At 42.6% G+C, this 22,705-nt stretch overlaps 1 protein-coding gene and 1 long non-coding RNA gene across 3 annotated transcripts in view; one reads left to right on the forward strand and one right to left on the reverse strand.

The window, feature by feature from the left end:
• The window catches only part of TTN (titin), a 270,387-nt gene that overhangs the window by 237,564 nt on the left and 10,118 nt on the right, over positions 1-22,705 (forward strand). The window contains 31 exon segments of the mRNA XM_036023238.1: positions 390-686; positions 788-1,375; positions 1,469-1,771; positions 1,891-2,187; positions 3,686-3,973; positions 4,085-4,384; positions 4,646-4,948; positions 5,048-5,353; positions 5,465-7,231; positions 7,785-8,078; positions 8,755-9,042; positions 9,160-9,459; positions 9,563-11,629; positions 11,731-12,033; positions 12,149-12,454; positions 12,549-12,839; positions 12,934-13,230; positions 13,360-13,665; positions 14,545-14,850; positions 14,936-15,217; positions 15,386-15,979; positions 16,105-16,392; positions 16,495-16,794; positions 17,235-17,537; positions 18,099-18,401; positions 18,512-19,096; positions 19,227-19,532; positions 19,651-19,950; positions 20,572-21,147; positions 21,268-21,573; positions 22,083-22,676. Of these exon segments, the coding sequence (XP_035879131.1) occupies positions 390-686; positions 788-1,375; positions 1,469-1,771; positions 1,891-2,187; positions 3,686-3,973; positions 4,085-4,384; positions 4,646-4,948; positions 5,048-5,353; positions 5,465-7,231; positions 7,785-8,078; positions 8,755-9,042; positions 9,160-9,459; positions 9,563-11,629; positions 11,731-12,033; positions 12,149-12,454; positions 12,549-12,839; positions 12,934-13,230; positions 13,360-13,665; positions 14,545-14,850; positions 14,936-15,217; positions 15,386-15,979; positions 16,105-16,392; positions 16,495-16,794; positions 17,235-17,537; positions 18,099-18,401; positions 18,512-19,096; positions 19,227-19,532; positions 19,651-19,950; positions 20,572-21,147; positions 21,268-21,573; positions 22,083-22,676 (13,944 nt within the window).
• Positions 1-22,705, reverse strand: part of LOC118500066 — a 54,461-nt gene that overhangs the window by 20,063 nt on the left and 11,693 nt on the right. For both annotated transcript variants that reach the window (XR_004902590.1, XR_004902591.1), the window contains exons 2-3: positions 18,300-18,457; positions 405-511 (exon numbers count right to left, since the gene is read on the reverse strand). This is a non-coding gene — a long non-coding RNA (uncharacterized LOC118500066). The remainder of the gene's footprint in view (positions 1-404; positions 512-18,299; positions 18,458-22,705) is intronic.

Below are 22,705 nucleotides of genomic sequence, written 5' to 3' on the forward strand. Positions count from 1 at the left end.
GTATGTAGTGTGTATGTGCAGAAATTATGTGATGAAGTTTTTTACAAGACTGTTCATCTATCATTTAACCTGGTCATTTGACACAATTTGAATTTGAGTTTGACACCACAAGCAATGGCATGTAGTGAGTGGCAAAAGCTCAGAAGCCAAACTGGTCATATGAAAAATAAGAAAGAGTCAAAAAAAAGAAAAAAAACCCCAAACCCCACAGTAGTGCTAACCAGTGTGGCTCAGTTGGCTGGGCATCTTCCCACAAAAAGTAAGAAACTCTAATCAGCATAAATATTCAGCTTTCATTTAAATTTTTTCCTTTGATAATGCAGGAAGAACATACATGAATAAAAATGTTGTAATCATCTTTCCTTTCTTTCGATGTCTTACTTCCTTAGAAAAACCAAGCCCACCTGAAAAACTTGGAGTAACAAATGTATCCAAAGACAGTGTTTCCCTGGCCTGGCTGAAGCCAGAACACGATGGTGGAAGCAGAATTGTACACTACGTTGTTGAAGCACTAGAAAAAGGACAGAAAAACTGGGTTAAATGTGCCGTGGTAAAGTCAACCCATCATGTTGTTTCTGGCCTGAGGGAGAATTCTGAATACTTCTTCCGGGTATTTGCAGAAAACCAAGCTGGCTTGAGTGACCCAAGAGAGCTGCTTCTTCCCGTTCTTATTAAGGAGCAGCTAGGTATGTCCAATTTTATGTAGAAGCAAAATTTGAAATTACTTGCTTTGCTTTGATTTCTAAAAATTCTTTTCACCTTCATCTGCCATACCCTTCTTTTTCAGAACCACCTGAAATTGATATGAAGAATTTCCCAAGTCATACGGTGTATGTTAGAGCCGGTTCAAACCTTAAAGTTGACATTCCAATTTCTGGAAAACCACTGCCCAAAGTGACCTTATCAAGAGACGGTGTCCCCCTGAAAGCAACCATGAGGTTTAATACTGAAGTTACTGCTGAGAACCTGACCATCAATCTCAAAGAAAGTGTTGCTGCTGATGCTGGAAGATATGAAATCACAGCTGCCAACTCCAGTGGAACAACCAAAGCTTTTATTAACATCGTCGTACTGGACAGGCCTGGTCCCCCTACTGGCCCTGTTGTTATTAGTGATGTAACTGAAGAAAGCGTGACTCTCAAATGGGAGCCACCTAAGTATGATGGTGGGAGTCACATTACCAATTATATTGTACTCAAAAGAGAGACAAGTACAGCAGTATGGGCCGAAGTGTCTGCAACAGTTGCCAGAACCATGATTAAAGTCATGAAACTGACCACAGGAGAAGAATACCAATTCCGCATCAAGGCAGAAAACCGCTTCGGCATCAGTGACCACATAGATTCGGCATGTGTGACTGTCAAACTACCATACAGTAAGTTGTCAAAATTTTCAGAGGCTCCAGGTTTTAGTTTATATAAATGTTTTAAATGTCTATGTTAACTTACGGCATTTCTCTCTTTTGCAGCAAAACCTGGACCACCATCTACACCATGGGTCACTAATGTTACCCGAGAGAGCATCACCGTGGCCTGGCATGAGCCGGTGTCCAATGGAGGCAGTGCAGTTATAGGCTATCACCTGGAAATGAAAGACAGAAACAGTATTTTATGGCAAAAAGTTAACAAAATGCTCATCCGCACAACTCACTTCAAAGTCACAACAATCAGTGCTGGACTTATTTATGAATTCAGGGTATATGCAGAAAATGCTGCTGGAGTTGGGAAATCCAGCCATCCTTCTGAGCCAGTCCTAGCCATAGATGCCTGTGGTATGTATCTGTCATGGGCAAGATGCTTCTGATACTTAAAAATGCAAATCTCGTTTCTCCAAGGCAAAATAATGTTGACATAGTGCTGGCTACTAATCTGCTTTCTCTTATTACCACAGAACCACCAAGAAATGTCCGTATCACTGATATTTCAAAGAATTCTGTCAACCTTGCGTGGAAACCACCAGCTTTCGATGGAGGAAGCAAGATTACAGGCTATATCGTTGAAAGACGAGACCTTCCAGATGGCAGATGGACCAAGGCCAGCTTCACCAATGTCATCGAGACGCAGTTCACTGTCTCTGGCTTGACTCAGAATTCGCAGTATGAATTCCGTGTCTTTGCTAGAAATGCTGTGGGGTCCATCAGCAATCCATCCGAGGTGGCAGGCCCCATTACATGCATCGATTCTTATGGTAAGCGTTTTTAGCACTTTGAATCCCAACAGCAGTTAACTCAATAGTTTTTCTTAAGCTTTTTGGTCCTATTCTATAGAATAACTTTTAGTATACACCTTAGTTAGATTTTTAGAAGAAATTAGCCAGGAGGCTTAGGGAAAACTGGCTGGGAGTCTAAGGAAAATTTCTGCACCTCCCCAGGCCTCGACTTAACTGTAAAACTGAGATTTGGACTAGAGAATATGTAGAGGCCTTTCCAACTTCAACCTTGTATGATTCTCGGATTGTATGAGTCAGTGCTTTCACTCTTCTTTTTTAAATGATCAGAGTCAATAATTAAGACCATGGCTGAGTGCCCGGAGAACATTCCTCTTAAATAAGTGAAAGACTAAACCGAGGTGTTGATGATGGGATTGGCAGCAGCTCACCTTTCCCGGGTACTTTCCACACATTCTCTCCTGTAGTTCTAACAGCCCCCAGACCAGCCCATTGTACAGTAAAGAAACTTGGGTTTAGAGTACTTTTGTAACTTCCCCAACATCAAACAGCTCATTAGTGATAAAGTGGAGATTCAAGCAGGCAGATTCCAGAACTCTCTGTACATTGCTATTAGTCTAAAATATACATACTTGACCATTTTGGAAAATAAGTAGCATGTTCAACTCAACAGTGGTTTAAAAATTAAAATTACATCAGAGTTAGGTTCCCTGGGACTTTTTTTTTTTTCAGTTTCCCATTTTATCTATTCCCATGCCCATGCTTTGGAATCCCAGGGCTGCTCTTTATGAATCAGGCTTTGTGGACCCTGAATCAGTATTTTTGAGGCTGTGGAGCAAGTCAGATTTAGTTCTATCTCTCAAAATTGCTAAGCAGCATGGCAGGAAATCTACCCAGTGAAGTATGAAGCTCTTTGAGTAGGGAAATCAGACTTCAAGGATCTGACATGATCCAGCCACACCTGACTATCAGTAACCTTCCCTTCCCTCCCCTCCCCTCCCCTCCCCTCCCCTTCCCTTCCCTAGAAAGGAAAAGGAAAAGGAAAAAGAATAGGAGGTAGTTTGAGGAGGAGGAAGAAGAACCTAGCCTGAAAGAGAATGTATAATGCTGATTCTCCAATGATGTTCTCACAAGCATATCTCATTCCATCACTGGACTCAAACACCTCATAAACTTTAAAATACATTTCAAAGGCATTTAAGCCCCTGTGCAATTAATGCAGTGTCACTTGGGTACAGAGCTTGCTCACAATCTTTCTTACCCATTTGGGATACAAGAGTGGCTTGTCAAATTTAAATGCTTAGGGTAAATAAGCATTGGTAAATGCTTATTTGGGTAAAATAAATGGGTAAATAAATTGGGTAAATAAATGGGTAAATAAGATTAGAGCTACCATGTGTGTGTATGTGTGGGTATATATATTTTCAAATAAAAGCCAATGACCTTACTTTGAAGTTATCACAATCATTTTTTTCATCCTCTTGATCTTTTAAACACTTATCATCTGTTTTTCCTGCAGGTGGACCTGTAATTGATTTGCCTCTAGAATACACAGAAGTTGTCAAATACAAAGCAGGTACATCTGTGAAGCTCAGAGCTGGCATTTCCGGCAAACCTGAGCCTACAATTGAATGGTATAAAGACGATAAAGAATTACAAACTAATGCATTGCTGTCAGTCGAAAATACCACTGACCTTGCATCTATACTCATCAAAGATGCAAGTCGCCTTAACAGTGGAAGCTATGAATTAAAATTAAGGAATGCCATGGGCTCAGCCTCAGCCACCATCAGAGTGCAGATCCTTGGTAGGTGCCGAGTAAAGGCCAACATTATATTTTATTGGCTTAAAATTTAGTAATTTTAAATAACAGCCTCTTACAAATCCCTAACATATTGTTTCATTCTTTCATTGACAGACAAACCAGGGCCCCCAGGAGGACCAATCGAATTTAAGACTGTCACTGCCGAAAAGATAACTCTCCTGTGGCAGCCTCCTGCCGATGACGGCGGTGCCAAAATCACTCACTACATTGTGGAAAAGCGTGAGACAAGCCGAGTTGTATGGTCTATGGTGTCTGAAAACTTGGAAGAGTGCATCATTACAACCACCAAAATTATCAAAGGAAATGAATACATCTTCCGGGTTCGAGCTGTGAACAAATACGGAATTGGTGATCCACTGGAATCTGACCCAGTGGTAGCAAAGAATGCATTTGGTGAGACGTGATTTCATTAGAAAAACCAAAATCTAACACTTAGATATTTTACAACTAAATATAAGTTAATTTGCTAGCCTGTTAATGTTTTCTTAGAATGACTGATTTTCTTTTGTTTTACATCTTGTTAGCATCCTTTTCACAAGGTAGAAAGTATAATAAATGAAGCTAATATTCTTGGATAAGATTTGAATATGGAAAGGTAGAATTTATCAGTAATGTGGATCCTCTGAATTCATTTTCCTTTTCCTTTCTAAATAGTCACACCAGGGCCTCCAAGCATACCAGAGGTGACGAAGATTACCAAGAATTCAATGACTGTTGTCTGGAATAGACCAGTTGTAGATGGTGGCAATGAAATAAAAGGCTATTTCCTTGAGAAACGAGACAAAAAGAGTCTAGGATGGTTTAAAGTCCTGAAGGAGACCATCCGTGACACCCGACAGAAAGTGACAGGACTCACGGAAAACAGTGACTATCAATACCGAGTTTGTGCTGTAAATGCTGCTGGACAGGGTCCATTTTCCGAACCATCTGACTTCTACAAAGCTGCTGATCCTATTGGTAAGTGCTCATAAATGCAGCACCTTCCCCCATGTCTGTTTTCACATCACTTAATTGTACATGATTACGTAATTGCTATATTGTGAATGACCATTCCAGATCCTCCAGGCCCGCCAGCTAAGATAAGAATTGCAGATACAACTAAATCATCCATCACTCTTGGCTGGAGCAAACCTGTCTACGATGGGGGCAGTGCTGTTACCGGATATGTTGTCGAGATGAGACAAGGAGAGGAAGAGGAATGGACCATTGTCTCTACCAAAGAAGAAGTCAGAACAACAGAATATGTGGTATCTAACCTGAAGCCAGGAGTCAATTACTACTTCCAGGTATCTGCTGTCAACTGTGCTGGGCAAGGAGAACCTATAGTAATGACCGAACCTGTCCAAGCTAAAGATATACTTGGTATGTACCTACTGGTATGACTGCATTTTTGTTTTTTATTAGATTACCTCCAGGAAATCACTTATTTTCTTGTTTTAAAATTCACTGTATATGTCCATTTTGTGTCTACAGAGGAACCAGAGATCGACTTAGATGTGGCTTTCAGAACCTCTATTATAGCTAAAGCTGGTGAAGATGTGCAAGTATTTTTGCCCTTTAAAGGCAGACCTCCACCTACGGTCACATGGAGAAAAGATGAGAAGAATCTTGGCAGTGATGCCAGATACAGCATTGAAAACACTGAATCATCTTCATTGCTCACTATTCCTCAAGTGACTCGCAATGATACAGGAAAATATATTCTCACAATAGAAAATGGAGTTGGTGAACCAAAGTCTTCAACTGTGAGTGTTAAAGTGCTCGATACGCCAGCTGCCTGCCAGAAACTACAGATTAAACATGTTTCTCAAGGCACGGTCACTTTGTTCTGGGATCCTCCTCTCATCGACGGGGGATCTCCCATAATCAATTACATCATTCAAAAGAGAGACGCCACCAAGAGAACGTGGTCTGCAGTGACAAACAAATGTTCTAGCACATCCCTTAAGGTAACAGATCTGTCAGAGAAAACTCCATTCTTCTTCAGAGTTCTTGCAGAAAATGAAATTGGAATCGGGGAACCCTGTGACACCACGGAGCCGGTGAAGGCCGCCGAAGTGCCAGCTCCTATACGTGACCTCTCAGTGAAAGATTCCACAAAGACATCTGTTACCCTGAGCTGGACCAAGCCTGACTTTGACGGTGGCAGTGTCATCACAGAATATGTTGTGGAGAGGAAAGGTAAAGCAGAACAAACGTGGTCTCATGCCGGCATAAGTAAGGCATGTGAAATTGAGGTCGGCCAACTTAAGGAACTGTCAGAACTAGAGTTTAGAGTGTCTGCCAAAAATGAGAAAGGACTGAGTGATCCTGTCGCTATTGGGCCAGTTACAGTGAAACAACTTGTAATTACACCTGAAGTTGACCTGTCAGATATCCCTGGGGCACAAGTCTATGTGAGAATTGGGCATAATGTGCACCTGGAATTACCTTATAAAGGGAAACCCAAGCCATCTATCAGTTGGATGAAAGATGGTTTGCCATTGAAAGAAAGTGAAAATGTTCGTCTCGGGAAAACTGAAAACAAAATTACTTTGAGTATCAAGAATGCCAAGAAGGAGAATGGAGGGAAATACAACATTATTCTTGATAATGCAATTTGTAGAAACTCATCTCTCATCACAGTCATCACACTTGGTCCACCATCAAAGCCCAAAGGGCCCATTCGATTTGATGAAATCAAAGCTGACAGCGTCATCATGTCATGGGATGAGCCTGAAGATGATGGAGGAGGAGAAATTACTTGTTACAGCATTGAGAAGCGGGAAGCTTCTCAAACTAATTGGAAGATGGTGTGCTCAAGTGTTGCCAGGACAACCTTCAAAGTTCCTAATTTAGTCAAAGATGCTGAATACCAATTTAGAGTGAGGGCAGAAAACAGATATGGAGTCAGCCAGCCACTTGTCTCAACCAATATTGTGGCAAAACACCAGTTCAGGATTCCTGGCCCCCCAGGAAAGCCAGTTGTATACAATGTGACTTCTGATGGAATGTCACTAACTTGGGATGCTCCGGTTTATAATGGCGGTGCAGAAGTCACTGGATTCCATGTCGAAAAGAAAGAAAGAAACAGCATCCTCTGGCAAAGAGTGAACACAACACCAATATCGGGAAGAGAATACAGAGCTACTGGACTAATAGAAGGCCTGGACTACCAGTTCCGTGTATATGCTGAAAACTCTGCCGGCCTAAGCTCACCCAGTGACCCAAGCAAATTTACCTTAGCAGTTTCCCCAGTAGGTAAGTGATTGACTATTATTCAAATATTTAATTCAGCAACTGAATATGCTGGTAACAAATCAAACACTGCACCCTGGCTGGCGTAGCTCAGTGGATTGAGCGCGGGCTGGGAACCAAAGTGTCCCAGGTTCGATTCCCAGCCAGGGTACATTCCTGGGTTGCAGGCCATAACTCCCAGCAACCGCACATTGATGTTTCTCTCTCTCTCTCTCTCTCTCTCTTCCCTCCCTAAAAATAAAATAAATAAATAAAATCTTAAAAAAAAGAACTGATTTCAAAAGAAAAAAAAAAATCAAACACTGCTTTTCTTCCACATATCACCTCACACATATATCTTACTTGACTAGAGAGCTGGTCAAGTAAAGCAAGAACAGTGATTTTAAATCAGTCTGATAAAGTAATTTGAAGTTCTTTTTAAAGAATATAATACAAAAAAATTGAAATTAATGGTTAAAATGAGTTTGTGGGACTTACTCATTTTAGTTTTCGTCCACTGATGATTAAGGGTTGATTACGCAAATAATGATGCATTTAACTTCCATATAATTTTTAGACCCACCTGGCACTCCTGACTACATTGATGTCACCCGAGAAACCATCACACTTAAATGGAACCCACCAGTGCGCGATGGAGGCAGCAAGATTGTGGCCTACAGCATTGAGAAGCGCCAAGGGAGTGAGCGCTGGGTTAGATGCAACTTCACTGATGTCTGTGAATGTCAGTACACAGTGACAGGACTTAGTCCTGGGGACCGGTATGAGTTCAGAATAATTGCAAGAAATGCTGTTGGAACTATAAGTCCTCCCTCACAATCTTCTGGCATTATTATGACAAGAGACGAAAATGGTAAGCATTTACAACTGATTCACAATAAATCTAAGAACATTTTTGAAAAATACTTTTTGGTCCTTGGTCTATAAAATTAAAACAGAAACATCACTTCATACAGATTATCCAAGGTTGTTATGTGATGAATTACACTGTTTACCTTTCAGATGAAGAGAAGAAAAAAATGTAATTTTTTCCCATGTCTATTATTTCACTCCATTCCCATATAAATAGCGTGCAAACAGAAACAAGTTTTTAGCTTTGTGATTTTAGTCATTTACAATAAATTTAAAAGGCAAGCAAGAACAACTGAAGTTACTAAAACACAACATACATCAATAGCACAACCACCGCCTTGCTTGAGTGAGGCTAATAGCCTCGCACAGGAACTTGTTTGAATATGCAGGAGCACTAGGAAGTAAATGATCTGTAAATGTTTTGCTTCTCTTTTTATAAATGGCAATGCAAGATTACTAACATGACATACATAACAGAGGCGATAGCCTAATAATGGGCAAATGTTTAAACCCACAGTCTACATTCTCAATTATCAATCCTACTGTCAGAAGAGCCTTCGGTAATACAGAATAAGCATTACCCTTCCAGGCTTTCTGATGTGGTGCTAGTGAAAAACATGTTTATTTCTGTCATTATTAAGCCAAACTAATACATATCATTTCTGTTTCTTTCGTAGTTCCACCAAGAGTAGAGTTTGGCCCTGAGTACTTCGATGGTGTTGTTATTAAAGCTGGAGAGAGTCTTAGAATTAAAGCTTTGGTGCAAGGACGACCAGTCCCTCGAGTAACCTGGTTCAAAGATGAAGTAGAAATTGAAAAGAGGATGAATGTGGAAATAACTGATGTCCTTGGGTCCACCAGCCTCTTTGTTAGAGATGCTACTCGGGACCATCGTGGTGTATATAGAGTGGAAGCCAAAAATGTGTCTGGCTCTGCAAAAGCAGAAATTACAGTGAAAGTACAAGGTACTTCTTATACTTTAAAATAACTTGTTAATCTTACAATTTATGGGACTTGGATTAGAGGCAGGCCTGATTGCATTTTAATGGACTGGGTACTAACTGTGGAACCTTTTCTTACAGATACACCAGGAAAAGTGGTTGGGCCAATAAGATTCACCAATATTACTGGCGAGAAGATGACCCTGTGGTGGGATGCTCCACTCAACGATGGCTGTGCTCCCATAACTCACTACATCATTGAAAAGCGGGAAACCAGCAGACTTGCCTGGGCACTAATTGAGGATCATTGTGAAGCCCTCAGCTATACTGCCATTAAACTAATAAACGGCAATGAATACCAATTCCGTGTTTCTGCAGTCAACAAGTTTGGTGTTGGGAGGCCACTTGATTCTGACCCAGTGGTTGCTCAAATACAATACAGTAAGGGTCCATTTTTACAAAGTAGTACTATGTGATAAGATTAACATCCAAGTAAATATGTCTAATTGGTATCTTTCTTTCTTTCTCTGTTCTCATTTTACAGCTATTCCTGATGCCCCCGGCACTCCAGAACCAAGTAACGTAACAGGCAATAGCATTACCATGACATGGGCAAGGCCTGAATCAGATGGTGGCAGTGAAATTCAACATTATATCCTCGAAAGGAGGGAAAAGAAAAGCACACGATGGGTAAAAGTGATCAGCAAACGACCAATCTCTGAGACAAGGTTCAAAGTCACTGGACTGATAGAGGGCAATGAGTATGAATTCCGTGTCATGGCTGAAAATGCTGCAGGAATAGGACCTGCCAGTGGTATCTCAAGACTAATCAAATGCAGAGAGCCAGTCAGCCCACCAGGTGCTCCCACTGTGGTCAAAGTGACAGACACATCAAAGACAACCGTGAGCTTAGAGTGGTCTAAGCCAGTGTTTGATGGAGGCATGGAAATAATTGGGTATATTATTGAAATGTGCAAAGCTGACTTAGGAGACTGGCAAAAGGTGAATGCAGAGGCATGTGTGAAAACAAGATATACAGTCACAGATCTACAAGCAGGTGAAGAATATAAATTCCGGGTTAGTGCCATCAATGGTGCTGGCAAAGGAGACAGCTGTGAAGTGACTGGCACAATTAAAGCGGTTGACCGATTAACAGCCCCTGAGTTAGACATCGACGCAAACTTCAAGCAGACTCATGTTGTTAGAGCTGGAGCCAGTATCCGCCTCTTCATCGCCTACCAGGGTAGACCGGCTCCTACAGCTGTGTGGAGCAAACCCGACTCTAACCTTAGCATCCGGGCTGATATCCATACGACAGACTCCTTCAGCACCCTCACTGTGGAAAACTGCAACAGAAATGATGCAGGGAAGTATACCCTCACTGTGGAAAACAGCAGTGGTAGCAAGTCAATCACATTCACTGTCAAGGTGCTAGACACTCCAGGGCCACCTGGCCCCATTACCTTCAAGGATGTGACCCGGGGATCGGTGACATTGATGTGGGATGCCCCTCTCCTCGATGGGGGTGCCCGAATCCATCACTATGTGGTAGAGAAACGAGAAGCAAGTCGCCGTAGCTGGCAGGTTGTCAGCGAAAAATGCACCCGTCAGATCCTCAAGGTCAATGACCTGGCAGAAGGCGTTCCATACTATTTCCGTGTCTCTGCAGAAAATGAGTATGGTATTGGTGAACCCTATGAAATGCCAGAACCAATTGTAGCCACAGAACAGCCTGCTCCACCTAAAAGACTTGATATTGTTGACACAAGTAAGTCCTCTGCAGTCTTAGCTTGGCTTAAACCTGACCATGACGGAGGCAGCCGGATCACTGGCTACCTGCTTGAAATGAGACAAAAAGGATCTGACTTCTGGGTTGAAGCTGGTCACACCAAACTGCTGACTTTCACAGTAGAGCAGCTGGTTGAGAACACTGAGTATGAATTCCGTGTGAAGGCCAAGAATGATGCTGGCTACAGTGAACCCAGGGAAGCCTTCTCCTCTGTCATCATCAAGGAGCCTCAGATTGAGCCCACAGCTGACCTCACTGGAATTACCAATCAGCTCATAACTTGCAAAGCAGGAAACACATTTACCATTGATGTGCCAATCAGTGGTCGACCCGCCCCCAAAGTAACATGGAAGCTGGAAGAAATGAGGCTTAAGGAGACAGATCGAGTGAGTATCACAACAACAAAAGACAGAACCACCTTGTCTGTAAAAGATAGCATGAGAGGTGACTCTGGAAGATACTTCTTGACCCTGGAAAACACAGCTGGTGTTAAAACATTTACCATCACAGTCGTGGTCATCGGAAGGCCGGGTCCAGTAACTGGTCCCATCGAAGTCTCATCTGTCTCAGCCGAATCATGTGTCCTTTCATGGGGTGAGCCTAAAGATGATGGAGGCACCGACATTACTAATTACATCGTTGAAAAGCGTGAGTCAGGCACAACAGCTTGGCAGCTTGTTAATTCCAGCGTCAAGCGCACTCAGATTAAAATCACTCATCTCACAAAATACATGGAGTATTCTTTCCGCGTCTGTTCGGAGAACAGATTTGGTGTCAGCAAGCCTGTAGAGTCAGCACCAGTAATTGCTGAGCATCCATTTGGTAAGAAAAACAAAAATCTTATTCCAAAACCTCTATTATTAACTATTTCCCCTGAATTTTATAAAACTGTATTCATATTGGATACCTTTGTTTATATTTAGTTCCACCAAGCGCTCCTACCAGACCTGAAGTCTACCAAGTGTCAGCCAATGCCATGTCTATTCGTTGGGAAGAACCCTATCATGATGGTGGCAGTAAGATCATTGGCTACTGGGTTGAGAAGAAAGAACGTAACACCATCCTTTGGGTGAAGGAAAACAAGGTGCCGTGCTTAGAGTGCAACTATAAAGTGACCAGTTTGGTAGAAGGACTGGAGTATCAGTTCAGAACCTATGCACTCAATGCTGCCGGTGTGAGCAAAGCCAGCGAAGCTTCAAGACCTGTGATGGCTCAAAACCCAGTTGGTAGGTGTCAAAATTTAAGGGTACATTTGTTGTTTATTATTATCATCATTATGATTATTGGTACTAGGAGAATTCAGGGTTGCATTTTTTAACTTTATTTTGGCATCCCTTCCAGATGCACCGGGAAGACCAGAGGTGACAGATGTAACAAGATCAACAGTGTCACTGATTTGGTCTGCCCCAATATATGATGGAGGCAGCAAGGTCGTGGGCTACATCATAGAGCGTAAGCCAGTCAGTGAAGTTGGAGATGGTCGCTGGCTGAAGTGCAACTATACCATCGTATCTGACAACTTCTTCACTGTGACCGCTCTCAGTGAGGGAGACACTTATGAATTCCGAGTGTTGGCCAAGAATGCAGCAGGCGTGATTAGCAAAGGATCAGAATCTACAGGCCCCGTCACTTGCCGAGATGAATACGGTAAAAAATACTCAATGTTCTCCTTTCAAACTAACACAATTTATGTGAAAATGAACTGTCACCTATTCATTTGCCCCTGTCTTTTCTATTACAGCTCCACCCAAGGCTGAACTGGATGCCAGATTACAGGGTGAACTGGTTACCATCAGAGCTGGCTCAGATCTTGTTCTTGATGCCGCCGTCGGTGGCAAGCCTGAACCCAAAATTATCTGGACCAAAGGGGACAAGGAACTAGATCTCTGTGAAAAAATTTCTTTGCAATATACTGGCAAACGAGCAACTGCTGTGATCAAGTTCTGTGACAGAAGTGACAGTGGAAAATACACCTTAACAGTGAAGAATGCCGGTGGGACTAAGGCCGTGTCGGTCCTGGTCAAAGTTCTTGGTAAGCACGTCAAGTGTTCTTTCATTTTTATAGCACTTTCAGGTGTGGACAGAAAGAAAGATCTTCATCATCGCTTGTCATTACACTGTTTCAGATTCCCCTGGCCCATGTGGAAATCTCACCGTCAGCAGGGTGACAGAGGAGAAGTGCACACTAGCCTGGAACCTTCCTCAGGAAGACGGAGGGGCAGCCATAAGTCACTACATTGTGGAAAGACGCGAGACCAGCAGGCTCAACTGGGTGATTGTTGAAGGCGAATGCCAGACCCTATCCTATGTAGTCACCAGACTCATCAAGAACAATGAATACATCTTCCGAGTGCGGGCAGTCAACAAGTACGGCCCTGGTGTGCCTGCTGAGTCACAGCCAATCGTAGCCAGAAACACATTCAGTGAGTATTAACACTTCTAAACGACTTAGTAGTTGAAATGTAATGGAATCAGGGGGAGAGGAGGGCAGTCATATCAACAGTGACTTGGGGCGATTCTGATTATCCAAATTTTCATAAAAATTTTAACAGCTATTCCATCACAACCTGGCATACCTGAAGAAGTTGGGGCTGGCAAAGAGCACATCATCATTCAGTGGCTAAAGCCTGAATCTGACGGTGGCAATGAGATCAGCAACTACCTAGTAGACAAGCGTGAGAAGAAGAGCTTGCGTTGGACACGTGTCAACAGAGACTATGTGGTGTATGACACCAGGCTGAAGGTGACTGGCCTGATGGAAGGCTGCAATTACCAGTTCCGGGTGACCGCGGTGAATGCTGCTGGTAACAGTGAACCCAGCGAAGCCTCCAACTTCATCTCATGCAGAGAACCGTCATGTGAGTTCCAAGACTCATACCTAAACTAATGCCCCTCAAAACCATATAATGAGTAATTGTCTAAAATGATACTTCCTAGAACTTACAGAATTGTCTATAAAAGCCTATGCCTATTAAGAGGATTTTAAATATAGCCTAAGTCAGAGAACATGTTAACTACTACTTCCGTTGATAAGTTAGCAAGAGCTGAAAACAGTTGCTGTATTTTCCAACCTATGAAAAAAATACAACAGCCTACTACCAATATGAAAAGGATATATTTTGCAAATCTTCCAAGAAAGGAGAAAATGCACTATGTGATAACAGCTACTGAAAAGAAAAAAAGACACAGTCTCATTTAAGAAGAAGCTTAGCAGAGCACAGTGTGTAGCACTTTAACAAGTATCTAACAAAATAACTGTCTTGAAAGCTTCAAAAAGCAGTGACAAATCCCTGTATAGACCTAGAGCCCAAGAACTAAGAAGTAAATCACTGGGATTGAGTAGGGGAAGTAGAAGAAACTGATGCCTGTACTCACTGTCATCTGTAGACGTGACAAGTGATACTAACCCTGTGAAAGCTGAGCAGCTAAAGAAAAGTCTCTGAGAATGGACACTTTACACAGCGAGCTTAGCTAGAGGAACAAAGCATAGCTAGCCGAAATAGCAGGAAAGAAACATCTACCTTTCCAAAGAAGTTAGGTCTTAAAATAACAATAACAACAGTGATAATATAGCAGATAGTGCTATCTTATAATATCAGAAGAGGCCAGTTACAAAGATTATCTTGGTGAGTGTGGACAAAAAACAATAACCTTTGTGTCTCTTGAAAACCAAAACTACAAATCTTAAAGTTTTCTTTTTTGTTTAATATATGAACCCCTCTTTTGAAATTCCACAGATACCCCTGGACCACCTTCTGCTCCAAGAGTTGTAGACACCACCAAGCACAGCATTAGTTTGGCCTGGACCAAGCCCATGTATGATGGCGGCACTGACATCATAGGCTATGTTCTTGAGATGCAAGAGAAGGACACTGATCAGTGGTACCGAGTGCATACCAACGCCACAATCAGAAATGCTGAATTCACTGTGACAGACCTTAAAATGGGCCAGAAGTACTCCTTCAGAGTCGCTGCTGTCAATGTGAAGGGTATGAGTGAATACAGCGAGTCAACTGCCGAAATTGAGCCCGTGGAAAGACTAGGTATTTGTCATATAAGCTTTCGGATGAATTATTTTCTCATCACACCTGTTCATGAACTAATTAAATTGTGACATTTACTTTCCAGAAATACCAGATCTTGAGCTTGCAGATGATTTAAAGAAGACGGTGACTGTCAGAGCTGGGGCCTCGCTGCGCCTGATGGTGTCTGTGTCTGGAAGACCTCCTCCTGTCATAACGTGGAGCAAGAAGGGCATCGACCTTGCCAACCGGGCAATCATCGACACCACCGAGAGCTACTCTTTACTCATTGTGGACAAAGTCAACCGATACGATGCTGGAAAATACACCATTGAAGCCGAAAATCAGTCAGGCAAGAAATCAGCAACAGTCCTTGTTAAGGTGTACGGTAAGTATTTGAAAATTAATAACACTGTGAGTAGATTCTCTAAAAAGACACACCTTCACCTATGATTGGCGACCTCTCTAGAGAGGAACTACATTGAGTATAGCTTCCTCAAAAAGAAACTATCAATGAATCAGGCAAATATGAAGTATGGATCTCTCTACCTTTTAGATACTCCTGGTCCCTGCCCTTCAGTGACAGTTAAGGAAGTATCAAGAGATTCTGTGACCATCACCTGGGAAATCCCCACAATCGATGGCGGAGCTCCAGTGAACAACTACATCGTGGAGAAGCGTGAAGCCGCCATGAGAGCATTCAAAACAGTAACTACCAAGTGCAGCAAGACACTTTACCGGATTTCTGGGCTTGTGGAAGGAACCATGTACTATTTCAGAGTGTTGCCAGAAAATATTTATGGCATCGGAGAGCCCTGTGAGACATCTGATGCCGTTCTGGTCTCAGAGGTGCCTCTGGTGCCTACAAAACTGGAAGTGGTCGATGTCACCAAATCAACTGTCACGCTTGCCTGGGAAAAACCACTGTACGATGGTGGGAGCCGACTCACTGGTTATGTCCTTGAGGCCTGCAGAGCTGGCACCGAGAGATGGATGAAGGTTGTCACCTTAAAGCCCACAGTCCTAGAGCACACTGTTATTTCCCTCAATGAAGGTGAAGAGTACTTATTCAGAGTCAGGGCACAAAACGAGAAAGGCGTGTCAGAAGCAAGAGAGATCGTCACAGCTGTGACTGTACAAGACCTCAGAGGTATGTACCAAATTGCCAAAAATTAACAATAATAGTAAAGTACAATGAAGAAAACATTCAGAATTCATGAAACTGTGTCATCAGCAATAATGCTTAAGAATAAATGCCTGATTTCTTTCCCACAGTGTTGCCAACAATTGATCTTTCCACCATGCCTCAAAAGACCATCCATGTCCCAGCTGGCAGACCAGTAGAGCTGGTGATACCTATCGCTGGTCGTCCACCTCCTGCTGCTTCCTGGTTCTTTGCTGGTTCTAAACTGAAAGAATCAGAGCGCATCACAGTTGAAACCCACATGAAAGTAGTGAAACTAACCATCCGTGAAACCACTATCAGAGATACCGGAGAATATACACTTGAACTGAAAAATGTAACTGGAACTACTTCAGAGACCATTAAAGTTATCATTCTAGGTAAGGACATGTAACAAAGACACATGCAAGTTGTTGATGCTCAGTCACCCAATTTTGATTTGAAATGAAAATTAATTGCCTGGCTTTCTTTTTCTTTTATAGACAAGCCTGGTCCACCAACTGGGCCTATCAAGATTGATGAAATCGATGCTACTTCAGTCGCCATTTCCTGGGAACCACCTGAATTGGATGGTGGGGCTCCACTGAGTGGTTATGTGGTAGAACAGCGTGACGCCCACCGTCCCGGATGGCTGCCAGTGTCTGAATCAGTAACAAGAACGACATTTAAGTTTACCAGACTCACTGAAGGGAATGAGTATGTGTTCCGTGTGGCTGCAACCAACCGCTTCGGGATCGGCTCTTACTTGCAGTCTGAGGTCATTGAATGTCGCAGCAGCATCAGTAAGTCCTTGGGCCCTTCCTCCATTCTCCCCACCTCTGATTCTGAATGTTAACAAGAACAAGTGTGTTTTTAATATACCCTGATATAAGTAAAAATTGGTCACAAAATTAACCCAGGGTCTTTCTAAGGTTTTTAAACCTCCTTTTCTTGGAGGTTTTCGACATGGTTAATTCTTTTTTTTTTTTTTAATGAAAGAGAGGAGGAGTTAGAGGGAAAAAAAAAAGAGGAGGGAAGGAAGATTGGCTATGTTAAAGTGAGAAAAAACAAAGAATGCTTTGCATGCTTAATAAATGCTTATAAAGTTAAAGAATATGAGGAACAGCAAGAAAAGTACAAAAATGAAAACAATGGAAAAACAGTCACAGGAGTCTTGTATACCATTATGAGTCTTTATTTTCAGTTATTCCCATTGCCACATTTCACCTCTGTCTTGCTGCAGATATTCCTGGACCTCCAGAAACATTACAGATATTCGACGTCTCCCGTGATGGCATGACACTTACCTGGTATCCGCCGGAAGACGATGGTGGCTCCCAAGTGACTGGGTATATTGTGGAGCGCAAAGAAGTGAGAGCAGACCGATGGGTCCGTGTGAACAAAGTACCAGTGACGATGACACGGTACCGTTCCACTGGCCTTATTGAAGGTTTAGAATATGAACACCGTGTCACAGCCATTAACACGAGAGGCACCGGAAAACCAAGTCGTCCTTCCAAACCCGTCGTTGCCATGGATCCAATTGGTAATACATTTTGTATAAGTCAAGTTTATTGAGGTATAATTTCATGTTGTAAATTTCATCCTTCTGAAATGTCTACGTCTGTAAGCTGTGAAAGCTGCAGTGTTGTACAAACACCACCACCATCAAAATACCGAACATTTCCATCAGCCCAGGAAGTTTGCTTGTCTCCCTTTGTCATCGATCCCCTTCCTACTCCAGCCTTGAGGAGCTTTTAGCAAATGACTTTCATAGTCTTCTCCTGAGCCTATTCCCCCCTCTGTAAAATGGGATTCCAGCTAAAATTTTAAAACAAGTTAATATTTCTGAAAGCACTTTAAAAACTGATGACAAATGTAAGAGTAGTAGTGACTGTAAATAAAGCACATTTAAGACAAAGGAAAAAACAAGAACTGTAAGTATTTTTAACTTACAAAATGAATGAAATTTTTACAAAACAAAAAATACTCTAATGCTAACCGTCCATGTTCCCGCAACTCAGGGGATTTATTAGGTGACACAGTTGATTTCTTCAATCTTGCAGCAACTTTAACAAGTTTGTTGTTGACTTATTCTTATTCCCAGCTCCTCCAGGAAAGCCACAAAACCCAAGAGTTACTGATACAACAAGGACATCCGTCTCCCTGGCCTGGAGTGTTCCAGAAGATGAAGGAGGATCTAAAGTCACAGGCTACTTGATTGAAATGCAAAAAGTAGATCAAGTTGAATGGACCAAATGTAACACCACCCCCACCAAGATTCGGGAATATACTCTAACACACCTACCTCAGGGCGCTGAGTACAGATTCCGTGTCCTAGCGTGTAATGCCGGTGGACCCGGGGAGCCTGCTGAGGTACCAGGAACAGTCAAAGTCACCGAAATGCTTGGTAAGACACACAGCCATTTTCTTTCTGCTGTAATTGCCTTAAGACTTATTTCCCCCCTGCAAAAAAAAAAAAAAGTTAATTTAATTGTAACCCTATCTTTTTCCCCCCAGAATATCCTGATTATGAACTTGATGAAAGATACCAGGAGGGTATCTTTGTAAGACAAGGTGGAGTCATCAGACTTACCATTCCAATCAAAGGAAAACCATACCCAATATGTAAATGGACCAAAGAAGGCCAAGATATCAGTAAGCGTGCCATGATTGCAACCTCTGAAACCCACACTGATCTTGTAATCAAAGAAGCGGTCAGGGATGATTCTGGCACTTATGACCTGGTTCTGGAAAACAAATGTGGCAAGAAGGCTGTTTACATCAAGGTCAGGGTGATAGGAAATCCTAACACTCCAGAAGGGCCACTTGAATATGACGACATACAAGCTCGCTCTGTCAGGGTCAGCTGGAGACCCCCAGCCGATGATGGTGGTGCCGACATCTTGGGTTACATCCTTGAGAGACGAGAAGTGCCTAAAGCCGCCTGGTACACCATTGACTCCAGAGTCCGAGGAACATCCCTGGTGGTAAAAGGCCTCAAAGAAAATGTGGAATACCATTTCCGTGTTTCAGCAGAAAACCAGTTTGGCATAAGCAAACCCTTGAAATCTGAGGAACCAGTCATACCAAAAACACCACTGAGTAAGTGCTCTCCCAACCACAGCATTGCAAAAATTCTCCCAGCCCTCTTTGGTTTCGAAGTGAAAGCCATCAGCTTACAAGGCCTGGGGCTGTGCACTAACACATGTGTGTTCTCCATGTATATCCTTAGATCCTCCAGAGCCTCCGAGCAATCCTCCAGAAGTACTTGATGTGACCAAGAGTTCTGTCAGCCTGTCCTGGTCCCGGCCGAAAGACGACGGTGGTTCCCGAGTCACGGGCTACTACATTGAACGCAAGGAGACATCAACAGACAAGTGGGTCCGGCACAACAAGACTCAGATAACAACCACAATGTACACCGTCACGGGGCTGGTTTCGGATGCTGAGTATCAGTTCCGCATCATCGCCCAGAATGATGTTGGCCTGAGTGAGAGCAGCCCAGCTTCGGAACCAGTTATTTGCAAAGATCCATTTGGTAAGAAGAGAATTTCTGAAGGGGTTATAAGTGAAGGGGCAAGCCATCTCTGGTCTATTTCTTTTATTTCAGCAGTGCAGCTGATTTCCCTCTTCCATTGTTTTTTAAAATATTTCAGATAGGCCAAGCCAACCTGGAGAACTTGAGATTCTTTCAATATCCAAAGACAGTGTCACTCTGCAGTGGGAGAAACCTGAGTGTGATGGTGGCAAGGACATCCTTGGATACTGGATTGAATATAGACAATCTGGAGACAGTGCCTGGAAGAAGAGCAACAAGGAACGCATCAAGGACAGGCAGTTCACAATAGGGGGTTTGCTGGAAGCTACTGAATATGAATTCAGGGTTTTCGCTGAGAACGAGGCTGGGCTTAGCAGACCTCGAAGAACTGCTATGTCTGTAAAGACAAAACTAACATGTAAGTAGCTGTTAGGCCTCTGGTCATAATTTATACACTAAGTAACATGTTAGGGCTGATCCTTCCTCTGTACAAAGTAGATCTCCAAAAAGTCTTATTGGCGAGTTAGTGTTTGGAAAGAGTCGCTCACTCTGGCATACACACACACAGGGGGTAGTGGATAGGTTCCACAGGAAGCCATTCCAAGCACATAACCTCAGTCGATGTTGGCTGCAGTATACTGAGGCATTCCTAGAGCAGCATCTTCTTCAATTGTAATGGGTTTTTTTGCAGTTACTAATAGGACTTCAAGGGTCAAACAAATGTACCCCACTTCAGTGATCCTGAGTAAGGACAAAGATACTACATATTTATAGAGAGAATTCCTATTTGCCCAAAACTCTATACATCCCAACCATAAAGAGAAGTCCCTCTGCAGAGTGAGGTGCTCACTGAATCCCCATTTTCCATATGACCCCAGGAAAATCACTGCAAAGAGTTTTTAAGAATTAGACTCAAGTAAATCATGGTCTCTAATAAAGTCTTAGTCAGTAGGATAAATTCAGTCCTGGTATTCAAGGACAGAGGATTATCAAATCAGTGTAAGAATAATGCATTAATACTATCTTTCACATCGTTCAGCTGGAGAGGCCCCAGGAGTACGCATAGAAATGAAGGATGTCACCACCAAATTGGGTGAAGCTGCTCAACTCTCCTGCCAGATCGTTGGAAGGCCTCTTCCTGACATTAAGTGGTACCGGTTTGGTAAGGAGCTCGTACAAAGCCGGAAGTACAAAATGTCTTCAGATGGACGCACGCATACCCTGACAGTAATGACAGAGGAACAAGAAGATGAGGGTGTTTATACCTGCATAGCTACTAATGAGGTTGGAGAGGTAGAAACCAGTAGTAAGCTTCTCCTGCAAGCAACACCACAGTTCCATCCTGGTTACCCACTGAAAGAGAAATACTATGGTGCTGTGGGTTCAACACTTCGACTTCATGTCATGTACATTGGTCGCCCAATACCTGCCATCACTTGGTTCCACGGCCAGAAACTTATGCAAAACACAGAGAACACCACTATTGAAAACACTGAGCACTACACCCATCTCGTCATGAAGAACGTGCAGCGTAAGACTCATGCTGGGAAATACAAGGTTCAGCTCAGCAATGTTTTCGGAACCGTCGATGCCATCCTTGATGTTGAAATACAAGGTATTTTCTTTCCACTTTCAGTGTTGTTTGTTTGTTTGTTTGTTTGTTTAATTTTCAAAGCAAAAACGATCTTGGGAGACACACTAGAGAAACCACTACCGTTGTATTTTCCCCCAACAGATAAACCAGACAAACCCACAGGACCCATTGTGATTGAGGCTCTATTAAAGAACTCGGTAGTGATCAGCTGGAAGCCACCGGCAGACGATGGAGGCTCCTGGATCACCAATTATGTGGTGGAGAAATGCGAGGCCAAGGAAGGGGCTGAATGGCAATTGGTGTCTTCAGCCATCTCGGTGACGACCTGTAGGATTGTGAACCTCACAGAAAATGCTGGCTACTACTTCCGGGTGTCGGCTCAGAACACTTTTGGCATCAGTGAACCTCTAGAGGTGTCCTCGGTAGTGATCATTAAGAGTCCGTTTGGTGAGTACAGCCTCTTGCACAACCTCTACAATCTTCACATGGCAAAGCTCCTCACATAAAAATGTCATTACATCAAACTCTTTCAACAGAAATAAATTTTGGAAGGAAAGAGCAAAGATTCAGGTAAAGCCCAAGAACCGTTTATGTCACTTCAACAGAATTTGTGCATATCTAAAAGGGCAAATACAAGATGGCGACAGTAGGTTTACCGGTATTTGGAAAAAATATAATTCATAAATGAAAATATAAGAATAAACTCTGTTTTGTGTACTTACAACTGTAAACCTGCTTTTGTCCACCCCTGGATATGCCCTAACGCTTCTTCTTTAAAAAGGAACTTTTCATTTTGATAACTTTTTAGCACAAAATAATCAATTCATTTTTCTAGAATAGCTATTCTTAATATAGCTGTTCATTCATAACACCTTATTTTTCAAAAATAGGCTTTTAATAAAGCTGCCCATTTCGCCTCATGACTCAAATCCTTTTTATCTGTTTGTTTTAAATAGAAAAGCCAACTGCTCCTGGCAAGCCCACCATTACTGCTATCACGAAAGATTCTTGTGTTGTGGCTTGGAAGCCACCTGCCAGCGACGGTGGTGCAAAGGTTAGAAATTACTACCTCGAGAAGCGTGAGAAGAAGCAGAATAAATGGATTGCAGTGACAACAGAAGAAATTCGAGAAACTGTCTTCTCAGTTAAAAACCTTATTGAAGGTCTTGAATACGAGTTCCGTGTGAAGTGTGAAAACCTAGGTGGGGAAAGCGAATGGAGTGAAATATCAGAACCTGTCACTCCCAAATCTGATGTTCCAATTCAGGCACCACACTTCAAAGAGGAACTAAGAAATCTAAATGTCAGATATCAGAGCAATGCTACTTTGGTCTGCAAAGTGACTGGACATCCAAAACCTGTTGTGAAATGGTACAGACAAGGCAAAGAAATCATTGCAGATGGATTAAAGTACAGGATTCAAGAGTTCAAGGGTGGCTACCATCAGCTCATTATTGCAAGTGTCACGGATGACGATGCCACAGTTTACCAAGTCAGAGCCACCAACCAAGGGGGATCTGTGTCTGGCACTGCCTCCTTGGAAGTGGAAGGTAAGAACAAATTAGTAAACATAAGTTTG

This window comes from Phyllostomus discolor, chromosome 4, assembly GCF_004126475.2.
Source record: "Phyllostomus discolor isolate MPI-MPIP mPhyDis1 chromosome 4, mPhyDis1.pri.v3, whole genome shotgun sequence".
In the NCBI taxonomy this organism is placed as follows: Eukaryota; Metazoa; Chordata; class Mammalia; order Chiroptera; family Phyllostomidae; genus Phyllostomus; species Phyllostomus discolor.